Below are 19,229 nucleotides of genomic sequence, written 5' to 3'. Positions count from 1 at the left end.
AATTGTGGCACTGAATATTCTACCAAGAGAGCAAGGCCTTTTGCAGAGGGTGCCCTGGTCCATTTTTAGAGTCACTGCCATGGAACTTAGCATCTGCAGCTAAGACCACATGGATGGGCAGTTCACCATCCATAAATCTCTTATTTAACCACATAGCTTTAGGATCCACAGCTCTGACAATAAAACCTTGCCGTGAGCCATATTGAATTGGACTCCTAGATACACTAGACTCAGAGAGTTGCAGGCTTGTCTTAGGCTCGATACTCAGTAAGGTAGATCCAAGTGAGGGAAACATTAATAAGGATTTCCCTTACAGATTACTCCCTCTCCTTAGATCCCCATGTCTCATAAGTTTAACACATCAGTGCTCCTTAAAGATAATGTGTTGGTGAGAAATAATTATTTTATTAGATAAGAGCAACTCATTAACACTGGTAAACAAAGTTTTCTTTCCTTCAGGCTTTTTGGTGTTCCAAATAGATTTTTTAATGCTGATCATAGATATTACTTTGAAATTTGTACATCACATAAGGTGTTTGAGAAACAGCCAATTTTGTGTTACAATAATTGTGAAATTTTAAAACATAATCTCGTGTACATATATTTTCTTGCTGGACAGTAGCTTTTATGATTTTTAAAATTCATGTTGTATTTTTGACGGCCATAAGCAACATAACATGTAACAGAGACTAACTTTTTTTAAAATACATCTTGAAACTCTGCCTGGTCATGCCAGAACTTGATCGGGCAAGCCTCAGCTCGGCTGCAAGATTCCAATTTGTTTCCATGACGCAGCCTTATATAAGCAGCAGCATTGAGTAGTCTCCTATGCAACGTCTGTGTGAATGAGCGAATCATATCACTAAAAGTGTTGAGTTTAAAGCTTCTGGATTTAATTTCATATACTTTATGAAATGTCACGCCAATGTCGTAATAGCCGTGATACATTTTGTTACATCTGTGCTGAGTTTACTCTGAAAGCACAGAAAAGGAGTATGACTGCACTCATTAAGAAGGCATATGAGTTATACTTTGGATGCAAAATTGGAGACCAGGACAGAGCATGGGCTCCTCATATGTGTTGCGCATCTTGCGCCAGTAGTCTGCGAGCTTGGCTGAAAGGTGTGCGACCATCCATGCTGTTTGCCATCCCAATGATATGGAGGGAACAGAAAGATCATATAACTGACTGTTACTTCTGCATGATGAATGTGCCAGGATACTCATCAAAAAAACAGGAAGTTTATTGAGTACCCTAACCTTGCATCGGCAATGAGACCAGTGCCACATGACGACAGTCTTCCTGTTCCAAAACTGCCAGAGGTGTGGACACTTGATGACAAGGATAAGGAGGTAGGTAAGATAGATACTGTCTGAGACCCAAGGGGACAATCCCACCCATACCACTTCCTGCATCACCTGAACTACTCTTTGAGATACTGCAAGGCTCTTTTTGATGGATTTTGCATGGATCAACCAATTGTCTAGATACAGGTTAACCAAGATACCTTTCTTGCATAATGCCACCATTACCACCACCATCATCTAGAAGGTCCTTGGAATTGTAGATAAACTGAACAGCAATGCCTGTAACTAATGATGACACCCAAGCAATGCGAAGCACAAAACACGCTGATGTTCCTCTCATATCAGGATGTGAAAATATGCCTCTGACATATCCAGAGAGGTGAGAAACTCTCCTCCCTGCACCACCATAATCACTATCTGCAAGATTTCCATTCTGAAATGAGTGATCTGCAAAAATTTGTTGACCCGCTTCAGGTCCAATATCAGATGAAGTGATCCTTCCTTTTCTTGGGAACCACAAAATAAATAGAACAACAATGTGTTCCCTCCTGATCTGGAATCACCGCTTTCAATTAGATTAATTATTGCAGCTTGGTTTGTATGGTGGCTCTTTTCTTGTTGGAGTGACATGGAGGATCTGGCTGTGGCCATTTTCTCCAATTTGTTGCTAAATAGAAGACTGCCCTTGAAAGGTAGTTTAATCGTTTGACTTGGAGATGGCAAATGCAGACCAATTTCATAACTAAAACAAATGAGCTGCTATGATGGATGCCATCCTCTGAGCAGCAGTACGTGCACTAAATCATAATCTGTATCTGTCAAAAAAGCTGCTTCAGGCTCTCGGGCAGAACTGGCATCCCCCAATGCCTCCTGCAACAAACATAAACCTGCTCAAGCCAGAATCTGCAGAATTATGACCATAGCTTCAAAGGCCTAGTTTAGAATTGCTTCTATTCTCCTGTCCTGAGAATCTTTAAGGGTTGCACCACCCTCCACTGGAATGATGGTTTTCTTAGTAACTGAGCACATCAATGCATCTAACTCTTGGGAACTAAAATTGCTCCTTTGACTGGGGATCTAGGGGATATATGCTCGCTAAGGACTTGCCTCCTTTAAAATTAGCCTCAGGGGAAGACCAATTCAAATCAATCAACTCCTGCATGGCTTCATGCGGGGGGGGGGGGGGGGGGGAGGGGGGAGGGTGGAAGAAAGATTCAAACTAACCATTGTAGGATCTTTTGGAAGTTTAGATGGGTCCGCTGCCTCTTTCTTCTGCTGCAGTGTGTGCAGCGACTGGTAAATCAAGGCTAATTCATCCCTATGAAACAGATTTAATATAGTCCTGTGGGCTTGCCCTTCAGGAGGAATCTCTCCTCCAAATCTCTCTCCCTGGAACATGCCACAAAGGATTTAAATTCATACAGGGATTCTTCCAACTCTCCCTGATCTTTCTCACCTTCCTTCTGGTCCCTCCTAATCCGTTTCTTATCCCGTGAAGAGGGAGATTCTAGAGTAGCTGTATGCTTCTCACCCCAGGATGCAGGAGTCTCCAAAAGAAGATCAGAGATACTACCAGGACGTAGAACCTCCTGCGTCATACAAAAGGTCTGTAGAGCTTTGAAAACCTCCACTCATGATAGGGTGGATAAATCCGTCCCAGTCATTAGTGGAGCAGGCAAACACACACTAGAAGACAAAATAATAGGATTTGGAGGGACAGGAAAAAGAGGAGGAGGATCCACTTCCTTATCCTTCTCTCTCCTGTCTAAGTAGACCTCTGATTTCCCCCCTCCCCATGGGGGGGACTTCTTCCAACAGCTCCAATGCTTAGGACTGAGACCCTCTAGCCAGTGTGAACTCCCTTGTAAACACCTTCCCCAGGCTGCGGTGCATGTGTGGCACAAATTTTTTTTTTTGTAATTTATTTTCAAAAAATCTTTGAACATATACCCAAGAATAACTCTTGTACAAAAAAAACTGATGTTCACAATTCATACAACGAAATATAAAGAAAGACATAGGATAACAATCCATCATTAATAATTATGTAAACATCATTAAATAAAAGAATATTGGAGAGGCGGAACTATAAGCGCAGTATTTAAGGAAAATATAATCATTAAAGTAAATCATGTACACCAAGTGAAGCCATTACCTAAATTACTAAATAGCCGAGGCTTGAGGGGATGCCTCTTGGGAATGGGTATCTATGAATGCCCTAAGTTGCGCGGGTTCAAAAAAGTTGTAAACACCAGAATGCTTCACACAGCATTTACATGGATATTTAAGAGTAAACAAGGCACCCATTTGAAGGACTGACGAACGCATATTAGAAAATCCCTGCATCTAGTTTGGGTCGTTTTTACAACATCGGGATATATCCAAATTGGATAGCCATATACATTACTTTGCCTATTTCTAAAAAATAATTTCAAGACATAGTTAAAATCCGATAGAAAGGCAAAAGATATAAGTAGTGGTTTCCTTTGAATTATCTCGGTGTCCATGGTAATTTCTAATATATTTGATAAATCAATTGAAGGTAATTTATTTATTTATTTAAAGGAATTTATATACCACTTTATAAAATTAGATTTTGTCAAAGTGGTTTACATTGGAGAAAAATAATAAAATAAAAGAATAAAAAGAAAAAGGTAATAATTAAATAAAATTAAAAATACATAAAATTGCTTAATAGCCGGAACGAATTCCGGCTAAAAATAAACACGTGTTTAATAAAATAAATAAAAATATAAAAACTGTTGCCGAGGGACTTTTCTAATAATATAGGGGGGGGGGGGGGGGGGGGAAGGGAAGGGGGTAGAGAAATGACAGAGTGTGTCCAAAAAGTAGGGAACGGTTGGGAAGCAAAGGAAGGGAGGGGAAATGAAATGAAAACAAGTTGAGAAGTATGATGGTGACTGTAAATGAAGGGGTGAATGCGACTTTATGTTTATTCTGGAGTGGGTGTTTTAAATGCTAATTGAAAAAGATAAGTTTTGAGTGATTTTTTGAAATGGGAAGGATTTGAAATTGAACGAAGAGGGTTGGGAAGGGAATTCCATAAAATGGGTCCCGCAACTGAGAAGGCTCGTTTTCGGGTGACTTCTAGCCTTGCTAATTTAGGAGAGGGGATATCTAGAAGATTTTGGGTAAGAGAACGTAGATGACGGGTAGGTTTGTAGATCCGCAATGATGAGCAAAGCCAGATGGAGGTTGGGTTATGGATCAGACCATGTATAATAGACATAATTTTAAATTGTATCCTAAATTTTACTGGGAGCCAATGTAACGATTGGAGGATTGGGGTGATATGACTATGTAGAGGGGTCCTGGTTAATATTCGGGCGGCACTATTTTGAATCAATTGAAGGGAATGTAAAGAGGAATCAGGTAATCCTAGGTAGAGTGCACTTTCCAGTCCTTCAGTTTGGGTCCGCTGTTGCAGGTAAAAAGCCTTAGTGATTACAGGTAAAGCAGTCTCTGGGATTTGGAGAATTTGATTCATATAATTTCGAAACAGTTCTAAAGAAGAGAGCATAGGCACAACAGGAAAATTCAGGACCCTTAAATTATGGACCCTGAGGGCATTTTCAACTTTTTCTAATCTTCTGTTAGTGATATTATCCGATACTATCAGTTTTTGCTGAACGTTTTCAACGAAGGATTTTTTTTATCCAAATCGTCTACCTTTTTCCCATAATTTGAGATAAGATTGTTATTTGCAATGGTTTGATTCCTTGTTTCTATAGTTACTGCTGATAAACTATTAATGGATGTTTCAATTGACTTCAAGATTGCCCATATGCCCTCTAATGATTTTTTTCTCTGGGGTAGATATCATGAAGCCCACCGTTAAGGCTTTCATATAGCCATCTCCCGCTTCCTCCTCAGTGCTCACAATCTTTCCTTTACCTTCTATTGTTGTTAATGGCTTCTCCTTCCTCCTGGCTCTCAACGAGGACTCTGGAGTCAGAGTTCCCATAGCTCTTTCTGGGATTGAGCCAGCTGCTCCTCCAAGCCCACGGGTCTCTTGTCGGCTCTCCTTCCGGTCTGCAGTTCCTCCTTCACTTAGGTCTATCACCAAAGGACTCCTTACTGCTTCCAGGGTTCCAGGAGGTAATGCGGTTTCCCAGGTGAGCTGGCCTTCTCGGCCCTCCGGGGCTTAGGGTGGTAACGCATGTCAGGGGAGACTGTGCGCTCTCCTGCACTGCACTCCCAGCAACCGAGCCTTCCGGTGAAGAAGTAATGGGTCCCGGAAAAAAAATCTTCAATTTGAGGCTGTCGGGGGTCCAGGGAAGGCGATTCTTCTTTTGCCTTCCTAAGCCTCCCCTTTCTTTTGGTATGAGGCACTTTGCTTAGGAAAAGAGTAACAGGTAAGAGCCTCTCTCTCCAGGTGTTCTCTCCAGAATTCACTTGGCAGCACAATTTTTTTGTTACTTATATTTTATTTAATTTAATAATAATCAAATATAGATAACATATTGGAAATAAAAATTGTCACTATACAAATATATAAAATGAAACAGGAAAAATAAAAAATAAAAAATAGCAAGATACAACAATTCGCATATCAGACCACTATAAGAGGTAGGAGAAGAAGAAAGAAGTCTAGGGCTAAGCCAGCATAAAAATAGAAGAAAACAGAAGAAAAATAAAAAAAAAAGGACAGTACAACTAAGCAGAATATCTGCCATCCATACAGAAACTCTGATTGCAGCATAGGGACAAGTTAAGGAGTGACGTTACATCTAGCATCTATGAAATTCCTGAATTGAACAGGATCAGAAAATAAATATTTAGTAGAATCTATAAGAGGAGGAGGAGAGGAGAAGATGCCTCAAAGCCTGGAGAGATGGGGGGGGGGGGGGGGGGGCGGCACCTACCTTCACCTCTAAGAAACCCTCTGCACAGTAATTATAGTGTCTGGTTATAGCTCAACTGAGGGAGGTAGCATTAGCTGTCACTTCAGGAGCACTCGAGCCCACTGAATCCTGACAAGCCTAAGTCCACAGAACAATATACATAACCACCACTTGCTAGAAACAAAGAATACTGGCAGGCTAATATTGGTACAGGAGTATATGAGTGTAACAGCACTGAGTCTGTTGATCTCTGTCTCCACCTGCTGGTTGGTGTGCATAACCCAGTTGTATTGATTGGCCTGCCTGGATGAAGAGGAAGAAAGCCTTGCTTTTGTAATCTCAATGGTAACATTCTGGAAATTAGTGGGGGTAAGTGAATCATATCTTCTTCTGCCAATAAAGATCTTCCTCTATGCATGGGCATCATATCAAGTTAGATAACAGTTATGTCGGAAGCACCATCACCCACTGCATCGATGATGGTGCAGTCTGTTCCAATGCATGAAGCAATACTGGTGTTGAAGTACAATGCTCTAGTACTTGATGTATTGAATGTGTCGAGGTCGTGCGCATTGATGTTGCCAGTGCATTCTGCGTTGACAGCACTGGGGCTTGACGCACTGGAGAATGCTGCATCAGCTGCATCGATACTCCAAAGCTTAATGCTTTTTCGGCACTAGGTGCACCATCAGCTTCAAAGAGTGGTATTTCTTCTCTGTAACATCCCATTTTTACTTGCTCAACCCCAAAGACTCAGCTTGTTCCACCTAAGGGGTAGACTTCTTTGAACAGTTTGTGTTCAATTCTATATGCAGGGAGCATGAAAAGGATCTGCTCTATAAGTAGAATCGACTGTGGCTCTTCAGAGTCTTATCTAGCTCATCATTTTCCAGACCTTGGACTTCTGGAAACGTTGAGACATTCAGCCACAGCCATAGTAATTTACTTTGTTGTGGTCCTGCTCAAAACTGCAATAACAGAGGTCATGTCAATACATAGGGGTGGATTTTCAAAGGGTTACGCATGTAATATACACAAAAATCTGCTCCTGTGTGCACCGAGCCTATTTTGCATAGGCTCGGCGATGCACAGAAGCCCCGGGATGCGCATATGTCCCGGGGATTTGAAAAAGGGACAGGGCGGGGTCAGGGCAGGAACCTCCAGGCACAGCGGCCAACTTATAGGACAAAGGTAAGGAGGGGGTTAGGTAGGGCTGGGGGGAAGGGAGGGGAAGGTTAGGTAGGGGAAGGGAGGGGAAAGGAGGGGAAGGTGGGGTGGCGGAAGGAAAGTTCCCTCCGAGGCCACTTCGATTTCGGAGCGGCCTTGGAGGGAACGGAGGAAGGCTGCGCGGCTCAGCATGCTCAAGTTGCACAATGGTGCACCCCCTTGAGCGCACCGACCCTAGATTTTATAACATGCGCGTGGCTGCTATCCAGGTATATAGCTCGAGGGCAGTCCTCCTGCCAGGCGAGCTTGGAAGCCAAAGTCTGAAACTTGATGGTATAGCCAAAGATACTTCTTTGACCTTGACGAAGATGTAGTAAGCTGGTGCTTGCCACGGCAAGCTGCCCAGGATCAAAGGTCCATTGAAACACAGCCACAAACTGAGATAACTCCCTTAGGAGGGAGTCCGACCATTCCCATAGGGAGGAAGCCCAAGCCAGCGCCTTCCTTTCAAGACGAGATAGGATGAAGGTGACTTTGGTCAATTCATCCTGGAAGACGGAGGGCTGCAGAGCGAATTGCATATAGCATTGGTTGATAAACCCTCTGCAGAGTCTGGAGTCACCGTTGAAGCGTGGGGGCACTGGTAGGGCCAGCAAAGCTCGAGGCATCGATGGTGATGGCTGTGGATGAGGAGGAGCCGGCATAGAAACCGGATTACTGGTGAGGGCATCAAGCCAGGCATGGAGACGATCCATGGAGGAGGCCAATGCCTCAAGACACTGTTGGTGTTCTTGTACCTTGGATGCCAGGCCTGGGTTGGCCTGGAGGGCACACAGCTCCACCGAGTCCATGGCCTTTGCAACCTGTTGCGTCAGAGGTGGACCCTTGGGCTGAGGTGGGGTTGAAACAACCCGTAAGTAAGGACCTAAGGGTCCCCACTGTTGGCAGGCAGAGTGGGATGATAGATAGAGGCCGCTGGAGCTTCACCTATACTAACCCTCGTTCCCCACGGGTTGAGCCTTTAGGTGCCGGGGCTGGCAGGACATAGGTGGGCCTCTGTATGTAGTTGCAGTAGGAGTTGGTTCAGCCCAGGGCCAGCAGGTGAGAGATGGTACAGTCTTAATCTGGACTGGGTAATGTCCTGGAATCTCGGGCACCAATGGAACAAAGGCAGACAGGAGATGCTCTAGCAAAAGCAGGCCGAAGCCTGAAGAAACCACATCCAGGGAGTACATGGAGATAGTCAAAGGCAAGGTCAAGCAAGGCAGAGGTCTGATCACAGAGATAGTCAAAAGCGTAGTTAGGCAAAGAGGAGTTCTGGGTCTGGAGATAGGCACTGCATAGTCGGACGAAGCAGAGGTCTGGGTCTGGAAATAGGCAATGCGTAGTCGGACGAAGCAGAGGTCTGGGTCTGGAGATAGGCAATGCGTAGTTGGATGAAGCAGAGGTCTGGGTCTGGAGATAGGCAATAACGTAGTCAGGCAAAGCAGAGGTCTGGGTCTGGAGATAGACAGTAGCGTAGTCAGGTGAAGCAGAGGTCTGGGTCTGGAGATAATCAATGGCAACATCAGGCAAAGCAAAGTCAAAGTCTGTGAAGTCAATCCGAAGCATGAAGCAGGGTAGGAACGAAGAGACAAGAACCAGGAACAACAAGGAACAGGAACGTAGGGATGAGATGAATCTCTAGGAAGCAACGAGAACTCAACCAGCGAAGAGACCTGTTGCAAAGGCAATGCTAGGGAGCGGAGCCTGAGCTTAAATACTGTAGTTAGGTTGACATCATCATCCGAGGCCGCAGCTAGGTTTCCACCGCGGTCACTACTTAAGGATCAGTGGTGCGCGCTCGCGAGTAGCAGCATCTCTCCGCGGGCCACGTGGAGAGGCTCGACAAGAAGTGGGAGCAGGACCAGGAACGCCGGGGACTGTGGCAGAGCCGGAGGCACCGGGGGAAGCCCAAGGATGGAGCTGATGGCCCACCGCCGCCAGCGAGGAGGAACCAGAGACTGGAGTCACTGTAGAAAGGTGAGGGGGCCGTGCTGCGGTTCTGCTGCGGACGGCACGCGTAACACATGCTGAGTACAGCTAAATCTTTATGGGCTTAGAAAGAAGGGTCTGTTTGGCACCATCATATGACGTCACCCACATATCATGGCTAATTCAGTCCTACTTGTCATCAGAGAAAACAAACTCCTACTTTAATGCATTTTGATTTGTATTTTTAAGACAGCAGAATGTGAAAAATTTATAAGGATGAGAAGACTTTTACAAGGCACTGTATGCAGTCATTGGCACACTTAGCTATTGGGTAACAGTATATAACATTTATACATAAAAATAACTTGAAGAGAAGATGATAGTTTAATATTCAAGAGAAAGCAGTATTCTATAGCAATCTTTTAGCAAGTTTATGAAAACTTCAAATATTGTACTGTAATGGATGTCTTCATTTTAATTTTTATGAAATATCAAAGTCTGTCACTTTGAAAAAAGAGAGTATTGAATAATAAAGGATAATAATGCTATTACTATAGTTCCAATTGAAAATGGAAGATTTTTTGTCATTTTTTGAAAAGTATGAAGGTTAGAAATTAAACAACTTTAGAGAGAGATGTTCATTCTTACAGAAATTGCAACTGTTTCTTAATGAATACTGCAATAATATAATGAATACCTTCTGTGCTTTTTAAGCAAAAGTTTCTCCAAATAAGTCAAGCCATTTTCTTTAAATTCAATTCTGAGTGTTTTTTTCACAGCTGACAAGACAGTTTGAACCTCAGAATTTCCAATACTTTCTGTAAAAAAAAGAGATAAAAAATGTTTTCCACATCTCATTTGCTTGATAGACTGAATAGCTGCAAAATATTTTTTTATTCTACCTACAGTGCACTATGTGTTACCATTTTTGTTTTGCAGTTCTAATATTGAAATATTTCACATCTCACAATGCCACAGTAAAACATTCGGCTTATCAGATAACAGTACAAAAATCTTTTCTTCTAACAATAACACTTTACAAGAATATATCAAACAACTTGACAGAGGTTAACTTCATTAAGCTTTTAACATACCACCATTCAAATTTCAAATAGAGGATAATTTTATAAATCATTTCTATGAATAAACAGAGTTTTAAAAATGTCCATCCGATATGTGGATAAAAGTATGCACATAGAGCCTATATAAGCATATGTTTACCCTCAGTAAAGAGGCATTCTTGTGGGCAGGGTTAGTAGCAGAGTTTGGAATTTCCCATCGATAGGGCTGAATTAACCATAATATGTGTCAGTGAATGGACCTCTGTTTCATAGTTTAGTAGAGCTTTTTGCTCTACTGAGCAGGTGTGGGAATTCCTGCTTGGACATTACCTCATGAGCCCCTTCAGTCTTTTTTCATCCAAGCACTAATATGGACGTGAACTTCTCTCTCTCTCTGTTTTCTTCTGTAATTTTTCTCAGAAAATCTATGCACACTCATTAATAACTGTAAATGTGTGTAGATTGTTTTGGTGAAATAATTTTCAAAGGCAACGTGCACATGTAGTTTTTCTTTGAAAACTGGTGCACTTCCTGCATAACATATCCCATCAATTTTCTTTCAAGTAAAGTATATTAGGATTCATATTTCCCTTAAAATGATTGTTTTTTTGTAGAGCCTCTTTTTATCCTGAAAACATGATTGCTCTCTTCATTGCCTTGTTAAACTTTTTTCTTTAATGCATTTTCAGATATACTGTAAAGGCTCACTCAATAGAACATGCAAAACTACTACAGATACATCTAGTTGGGGTCACTCATCAAAATGCATTAGGGCCCTACCGCATGCAATAAGGCCCTAATGAGTGTGATAAATATGGCAACACATGGTAGTATGCAAATTTTACATATAGTATGCAAGTGGTAGGAGTTAATAGAAATGAGGGTCGCTAGTGCAGAATGCAGTAAAGTAACGCACAGTAATGCAGGATTTAACATCAGAAATAAGTGCATCTTTTTTTTTTGTGGTACGATTAAAAAAAACGTATTAGCGCACACCTGTGGCCATTATCATGGATTGTGGTGATTATTACCCATGACAAGAAGAGGTATTCTATCAGACATGCCCTCCTGGCCCAATAAAAACACCTGTTCTTACATGGCCTGTTTTCCAAAATCCATGTTTGTGGCAAGTTTACTTGTTGGGAGATACTGAATGCTTTGGGAGGTTCACCACAGACAACAACAAGAGGAACAGTAACAACCACAAGAATAGGCAAGGGCAGTTCCAATGCCTCCTAGGGAAGTCCCTGCACTGGAGGCCGAGCCACTGGCCCATAGGGAGAGGGTCTGGGCCCATGGCAGTGCCTGGAATGCAGGCGGCCACAGCGGACGAGATACAGGGAGCACATTTTTCCTCCCCAAAGCCTCATTGCTGGACATGCCAGAGGATTATGTGGTTAGCAGATTTTACCTCAGTTCTTGGGCTATCCTGAAATTATATGAAGAAGCCAAGGGGATCTGAATCTGGTCACAGAAAGGTCCCACGCTGACCCGGGCCTCACCAAACTATTAGCAACCCTGCATTTCATGGCAACCGGCTCTTTCCAAATAACAGTAGGAGTCGTGAGGGGAATGTCCCAAACCACTTTTTCCCACTGTCTGGACCAGGTCATAACAGCTGTCTCTGACCATATTAATTGCTACATAGCATTTCCTCAGTAGAGGCAGGACTTCATGGACTTGAAGAGAGGCTTTTATGCCTTCACAAATATTTCCAATGTTCTGGGAGCTATCAACTGTGCTCATGTGGCCATCATTCCATCCCGTGACAAGGAGGAGATCTTCTGCAACAGAAAGACTTGCACTTCATCAGTGTTCAAATGGTCTGTGACTCTTGAATGCACATCCTCGATGTAGTAGCCAGGTACCCAGGAGCCACGCATGATTCCTTTATACTTAGGCAGTCAGGCCTGTGTGGAAATTTTGAGGACGCCTCTACAGTAACAGTTGGCTTGTAGGTAAGAGAGATGCTTCTTTCTATATTCCATCTCTGGCTATGTATTTGTGCAAATGGTATGGACATGCTGGGGGAGAAGTAACAGTGTCACTAACATGACAAGTGGCATGTACACTTACATCTGCAGGCCATTGCCCCAGGGCCTGCCTTTTTTTCCTTTGCTGCAGAGGTCTGCTAATCTTATGAGGGCAAATATTATACTTGCCATAAAACTTGGTGTGTAAGCAGGCACTATACACTTTCTACATGTTCACTTTCACAATTGGCCTGTTCCTATCCTCCCATTTGGAGTGGTTGAAATTTAATCACAAGCTTGAAGCTTCTACACTGCTGTACTGCCAGATCACATGTGGCCTGTTAGTGATCAGTCAGCCAGGATGTCGAGCACAGTTTGTCTTGACCATTACACAGCTAAACCAGAAGCAGTGGCATGTCCATTTTGGGGGCAAGGCATATTCCGTGTCAGGGCTCACAAATTGGTATGTCTGGAGGATACACTGCAGAGCAGGCAGGGACTTGCCCAATCAGACCATGAAGTAGAGGTTTTTCTGCTAGGACAGGTGTGGCAGCTCTTATGTATGGCTTCAAGGTTGGCTGATTGCTACGAATGAGTAGCCTTAGCTTGGTCGTGCGTACCTGGCACACATTTATTGGAATGCCCAGACACAATTTAGTAGCTTGGAAGATCTGAAATAGATTTGGCTACTGCTAGCCTGGATACATACTGTCCCAGAACAAGTGGCATGCACTTAGGTAGGGAAATAGGTCTTTAAGGTTCAGGGAGTCGGTTGGACCATTAGATGACTGAGGGGTTAAAGGGGCTCTTAGGGAAAATAAGGACATTGCAGAAAGACTAAATTAATTCTTTGCTTCTGTGTTTACTAATGAGGATGTGGGGGAGATACCAGTTCCGGAGGTGGTTTTCAAGGGTGATGAGGCAGACGAACTAAACCAAATCACTGTGAACCGGGAAGATGTAGTAGGCCAGATTGACAAACTAAAGAGTAGCAAATCACCTGGACCGGATGGTATGCATCCTAGGGTTCTGAAGGAACTAAAAAATGAAATTTCTGAACTATTAGTTAAAATTTGTAACTTATCATTAAAATCATCCATTGTACCTGAAGACTGGAGGCTGGCTGATGTAACCCCAATATTTAAAAAGGGCTCCTGGGGTGATCCGGGTAACTATAGACCAGTGAGCCTGACTTCAGGGCCAAGAAAAATAGTGGAAACTATTCTAAAGATCAAAATTGTAGAGTATATAGAAAGACATGGTTTAATGGAACACAGTCAACATGGATTTACCTAAGGGAAGTCTTGCCTAACAAATCTGCTTCATTATTTTGAAGGGGTTAATAAACATGTGGATAAAGGTGAACCGGTAGATGTGGTGTATTTGGATTTTCAGAAGGCATTTGACAAAGTCCCTCATGAGAGGCTTATAAGAAAACTAAAAAGTCATGGGATAGGAGGCGATGCCCTTTCGTGGATTACAAACTGGTTAAAAGACGGGAAACAGAGTGTAGGACTAAATGGTCAATTTTCTCAGTGGAAAAGGGTAAACATATATATATAAATGATCTGGAAAGGAATACAACGAGTGAGGTTATCAAATTTGCAGACGATACGAAATTATTCAGAGTAGAAGTGGATTGTGATACATTACAGGAAGACCTTGCAAGATTGGAAGAATGGGCATCCAAATGGCAGATGAAATTTAATGTGAAAAAGTGCAAGGTGTTGCACATAGGGAAAAATAACCCTTGCTGTAGTTACATGATGTTAGGCTCCATATTAGGAACTACTACCCAGGAAAAAGATCTAGGCATCATAGTGGATACTTTAAAATCATCGGCTCAGTGTGCTGCAGCGTCAAAAAAATCAAACGGAATGTTAGGAATTATTAGGAAGGGAATGGTTAATAGAACAGAAAATGTCATAATGCCTCTGTATCGCTCCATGGTGAGACTGTGTACAATTCTGGACGCCGCATCTCAAAAAGGATATAGTTGCGACGGAGAAGGTACAGAGAAGGGCAACCAAAATAATAAAAGGGATGGAACAGCTTCCCTATGATGAAAGGCTGAAGAGGTTGGCGCTGTTCAGCTTGGAGAAGAGACGACTGAGGGGGATATGATAGAGGTCTTTAAGATCATGAGAGGTCTTGAACGAGTAGATGTGAATCGGTTATTTACACTTTCGGATAATAGAAGGATTAGGGGGCATTCCATGAAGTTAGCAAATAGCACATTTAGGACTAATCGGAGAAAGTTCTTTTTCACTCAACGCACAGTTAAGCTCTGGAATTTGTTGCCAGAGGATGTGGTTAGTGCAGTTAGTGTAGCTGGGTCCCAAAAAGGTTTGGATAAGTTCTTGGAGGAGAAGTCCATTAACCGCTATTAATCAAGTTTACTTAAGGAATAGCCACTGCTATTAATTGCATCAGTAGCATAGGATCTTCTTGGTGTTTGGGTAATTGCCAGGTTCTTGTGGCCTGGTTTGGCCTCTGTTGGTGTTATGTTCGTGACTGCTCTTGCCCTCGCTCCACCCTCATTACCTCTGAGGACCCTCCCTTCAGGTCTGATGGACAGTTGCTGCCGCGGCTTCTCCTCGCCATTTCTTCCCGGAGTCCCCGGCCTGGCCTGATGCTGCGGATCCGCCATGTTCCTGATGACGTAGGGCACGCGCGCATGCTCCGAAGTTTGTACCAGCAAGGGCGCGAACCTTGGGAGCGTCCCCCCGCAGTGACGTCATCCGCTTCCAACATAAAAGGTCTTTGCTTACACTTACGAATTGAGTTAGCAAGGGATTGATTGCGGGGATCATCTCAACCCGCTTCATTCTCCGCTGCCCTGCCTCCTCGAACTTACCAGGGGTACACGCTCCTCGGGGGCCCCATTCTCTCCTCTTATTTTCAGATTGCTAAGACGGGTTCTGGTACTCGCTCCTCGAGGGCCTATGTCCCTGAACACTCAAAAGACTCCCTATTGCCTGGAAGCGATCGCAGATGTGAACATTGTGAGTTTCTATTCCAGTTGCATACAGGAACCGGTACTCGTTCCTTGAGGGCCCATGTTCCTAGAACTCTGAAGATTCTCTTCTATTTCAGAAGCTATTTCATATACAGATATTGTGAGTTCTTATTTCAGTTTGCATATATGAACCAGTATTTGCCTAGAGGCTCCTGTTCCTGAATATACTATTCTCTATTGCCTAGAAACCATTACAGAGATAGATAACTGTGAGTTACCATCGCTCTCTCAGAGCTGTCCATGGAACCAGGTACTCGCTCCTCGAGGGCCTAACTCTCTCCAGCTACTGAGCCTTCTTATTAATCTATGTGAGTGTATCAGCTACTTCTGGTTATGTATCCAGCATACTCTGTCTACTCACTATCTATGAGTCTCTCTCTACAGCTCAGCAAACCCGGAGATAGCAGTTCCAGGATCTGAAGGACTTCAGCCCTGCCGGGAACATCAGCTCACTACCACCACCTCTGGTGGTTCTACTACCTGTCTAATAAAGTACTGTCTGTATCTGTCTCCATACTCCAGCCTAGTTGGTGGTCCCTCTCATGATATCCTCCTGAGGGCGCTGTCATCTGCCATCGGCCCAAGGATTTACCATTCTACATTAGAGTGCTCATCTCTCACACTTCAAGAGCTGAGTACAACAAACCTCAACTGTTGCTAACATCTCCTTCCTCAGGAACTGTATCATTACCAATTGCTACTTCTTAGCAGGAACCATGCAGATGGCCAACACCTCCCTTCAGGGGAACTCTCGTATATCAGGTTGCCACTCTGTGCGGAGATCCATAACAGATACTAACTCCTCCCCACTGGAAGAACAGATCTTATATGGTTGCTGACTTCTACCCTCTGGGGAGCAACTCTATAACAGTTTGCCAACAGACTGCTAACCCTAGCAGAGTCGCTAACAGATTGCTAGCTCCTCCCCTCTGGGGGAGCAAAACTCAACAGGATTGCTAACTCCTCCCCTTGGGAGGAGCAAACCCTAACAGACTGCTAATTCCTAGCAGCTCCTACAACAGATTGCTAACTCTGCAGTCTGATAACAGATTGCTAACTCCGCAGTCCAACTCTAACAGTTGGAAACAGGATGCTGGGCTTGATGGACCCTTGGTCTGACCCAGCATGGCAATTTCTTATGTTCTTATGTACAGAATAGCTGTGGTTTACTAGCCAGATCTCCAAGGACTATGCTGTGATTGATGCTATAAATCTGTCTTTGCCGCAGGAATGTCTGAGTATGGTTGCAAGACCAGGCTTCTCACCCCCATTGACATTCCCAACATGCCAGCAGAGACAAAGTACAATGAGGCCTTATGTTCTATTCGCTGTGTCATCAAACGCACCTTCAGAGTTTTCAAAAGTAGATTTTGATGTTTGGACAAAATGGGTGGAACTGTAATTTATGCCCCACTCTAAGTAGGAGATATAGTGCTGTTCTGCAGTGTCTTCCATAATCTCGCTCTATGCCATGGACTACCAATGGAGATACCTCCGGATCTACCCCTGGATCCTCCATGTGCACCCACACAAGCCAAGGACATCACGCTGAGTGGCAGCCAGCTTCGGAAAAACCTTATACAATGTTACTTTACCTGTTAGGACTCACTTACCCCATCCCCTTCCAGGGAAGGGAGGCCAGTAGTTTGCTGTTGCTCTCCTCTCTATCATCTTTCTTTCATTCACTGTTCCTCTGTCTGGGTCAGTGTGTAACAGAAAACACATATGCCTACTTAGCATTCCTCTTGACATTGGAGAAGTAGGCAGTACTTGAAAAACAATAGTTAAAGTAAAGATAACATCAAATGCATGTGGCTGGCATTGTTTTCTGCATGATAGTGAGACTAAAAGAGGCATGTGTCACAAGAGAGTTTGTGTACAATTGTCAACACAGTGTACATAGCTTGGCCTAGCTAGCAGCGTTTGGCTTGGCAGACCTCCCCATTAGACCCCACCCTAGACTTCACATGTGGATGAGATAGTGCCATAAGTGTAACAGCACTCTAGCTGGGCCTCGAGCAAGGAGAGCAACTGCACTAGAAATGCTATATATCACAATTAGTTCTGAAGCTTAAAGACATAGCCTAAAGGTATATATAGACAGTTTAAGGTATCAATGAGAGTTCCCTTTTTACAGCCTCATTCCATAGCTGAGAAATGTGCATGTGAAGTTATACACCTGTACTGGGGAGACGGTGTCACATGGGCATGCCAAGACATAGCTGACAGCACTGCCTCAGCAGTTTGAGCCACTGCTGTCTAGGTTTACCAACTGGCTCCAGATTTACAGAACATGTTGATCAGGTCCTGGTTTTACTCCCCTGCATATAGGTATTTGTAGACAGAACTAGTCCCAGCATTTAATGGGTTAAAACCAGGACTAGATCAACCTATCCTGAAAAGTAGGAGACAGTTGGCAACCCTACTGCTGTCAACAGAGTGCTCACCTAGCAGGCCTTCACTTATAGCCTAGGGTAAAGCATGTCACTCACCAATGTGCACAATGACACACATATCTGTTGGATACTGACTACCTGCAGCACTTTGTGCACATACACATTGCCAATGCATATCTTCCTGAATTGTTTGTCATCAAATATCTTTGATGTCTATGGCAGCCTGTCCCAAACTGCTAATGAGGTAATCTGAGTCCTTACTCAGCCCAGAAGATTATCTTCACCTGTCCGCATAAAAGATATCCATTCGAGGCATATATGAAATGTACTTTGTCTGAGGTACTGACATAGGCTCGTCAAGGCCTCAGGTGGCACTAAATGCATGTCTTACAACAAAGGAAGGGCATAAGCCATCACACCAACCAAATGAGACCTGTGGGAGTAGTAGGCCTATGCATTCAGCACTGTGGCTGGTTTGTAATGGAGCCAGCTTTTAAGGTCGAAAGGTCATCAGCTGACAACACTTTAACCTTTATGCTATACACAGAGCTGATCATTGAGAGTCTATCAGCACACCTGCCATACTCATCACTAACTGTAACAGTCACAAACCCCACATGAGACAGCCTATAAGACAGCTGCTCTTCCAGCTTGCCCACACGTCCTGCCAGCCATGTGGATCAGCAAGGGCCTGCAACCATAAAACCACGGAAAGGTGGGGAATGACATTGGAGACACACCAATCTGCAAGCTATCTGCCCCAGGAGTGTTCAGCCTGTTTGCCTTAAGGGTGGTCACAGATAGCATTAGGACTTTAATGAAACTAGCTATTGCTACAAGCTAACTACTCTGCATATTTTCTGGGTACATACATACATACATTAGGCAGCACCATATGACTATCCATGAGCTACAATGGCCAAGGGCCTTACAGCACTCTGATATCTCCATATCTCACTAAGCCTACCTGTGAGGGGTCAGTTGATGCAAAGAGCTTCTAATACACCTTAGCGTTGGGTTCTATGATGTGAACCTTTTCTTAGGAGAGATGTGGGTGCTCTTGGAGTCATTAGAAACTGTACTGTGATGGTGACATTTCAGAGGTGACTGGAAAATACAAGCAAAGGCAGGACACCATCTGATTCCCAATCTTGCCTTCACAGAGTTGGACCTGTATCCTTGTGTAGCCTCCCCGAGAAGCTAACCGAACCAACATGACATCCAAACGGCTAAGGCCCTCACCTTCTACACATGAATAATTGACAAATAAAAAAAAGCCCTTAAATAAATAAATAAATAAATAAATAAATAAATAAATAGCTTAGGTAAAGTGCATCTGTGTATGGGTGCATCCAATCACAAAGAGGTATGCTAGCTTGGAAGGACCTGTGAGAACTGTGGGAATGACACCATGTAGTGTATGAGTAGTGTCGTGTACAGAATACCCATAGGCCAAGAGCAGAGGG

At 43.5% G+C, this 19,229-nt stretch overlaps 1 protein-coding gene across 16 annotated transcripts in view; it reads right to left on the bottom strand.

Annotated features, from left to right (window-relative positions):
* The window catches only part of ZBBX (zinc finger B-box domain containing), an 881,823-nt gene that overhangs the window by 447,597 nt on the left and 414,997 nt on the right, over nucleotides 1-19,229 (bottom strand). For all 16 annotated transcript variants that reach the window (XM_029616113.1, XM_029616112.1, XM_029616111.1 and 13 more), the window contains one exon: nucleotides 10,012-10,132. In XM_029616113.1, coding sequence (XP_029471973.1) covers nucleotides 10,012-10,132 — 121 coding nt within the window. The remainder of the gene's footprint in view (nucleotides 1-10,011; nucleotides 10,133-19,229) is intronic.

The sequence above is a fragment of the Rhinatrema bivittatum genome, chromosome 9 (genome assembly GCF_901001135.1).
Source record: "Rhinatrema bivittatum chromosome 9, aRhiBiv1.1, whole genome shotgun sequence".
In the NCBI taxonomy this organism is placed as follows: Eukaryota; Metazoa; Chordata; class Amphibia; order Gymnophiona; family Rhinatrematidae; genus Rhinatrema; species Rhinatrema bivittatum.
This window is presented reverse-complemented; position numbering and strand designations above follow the sequence as displayed.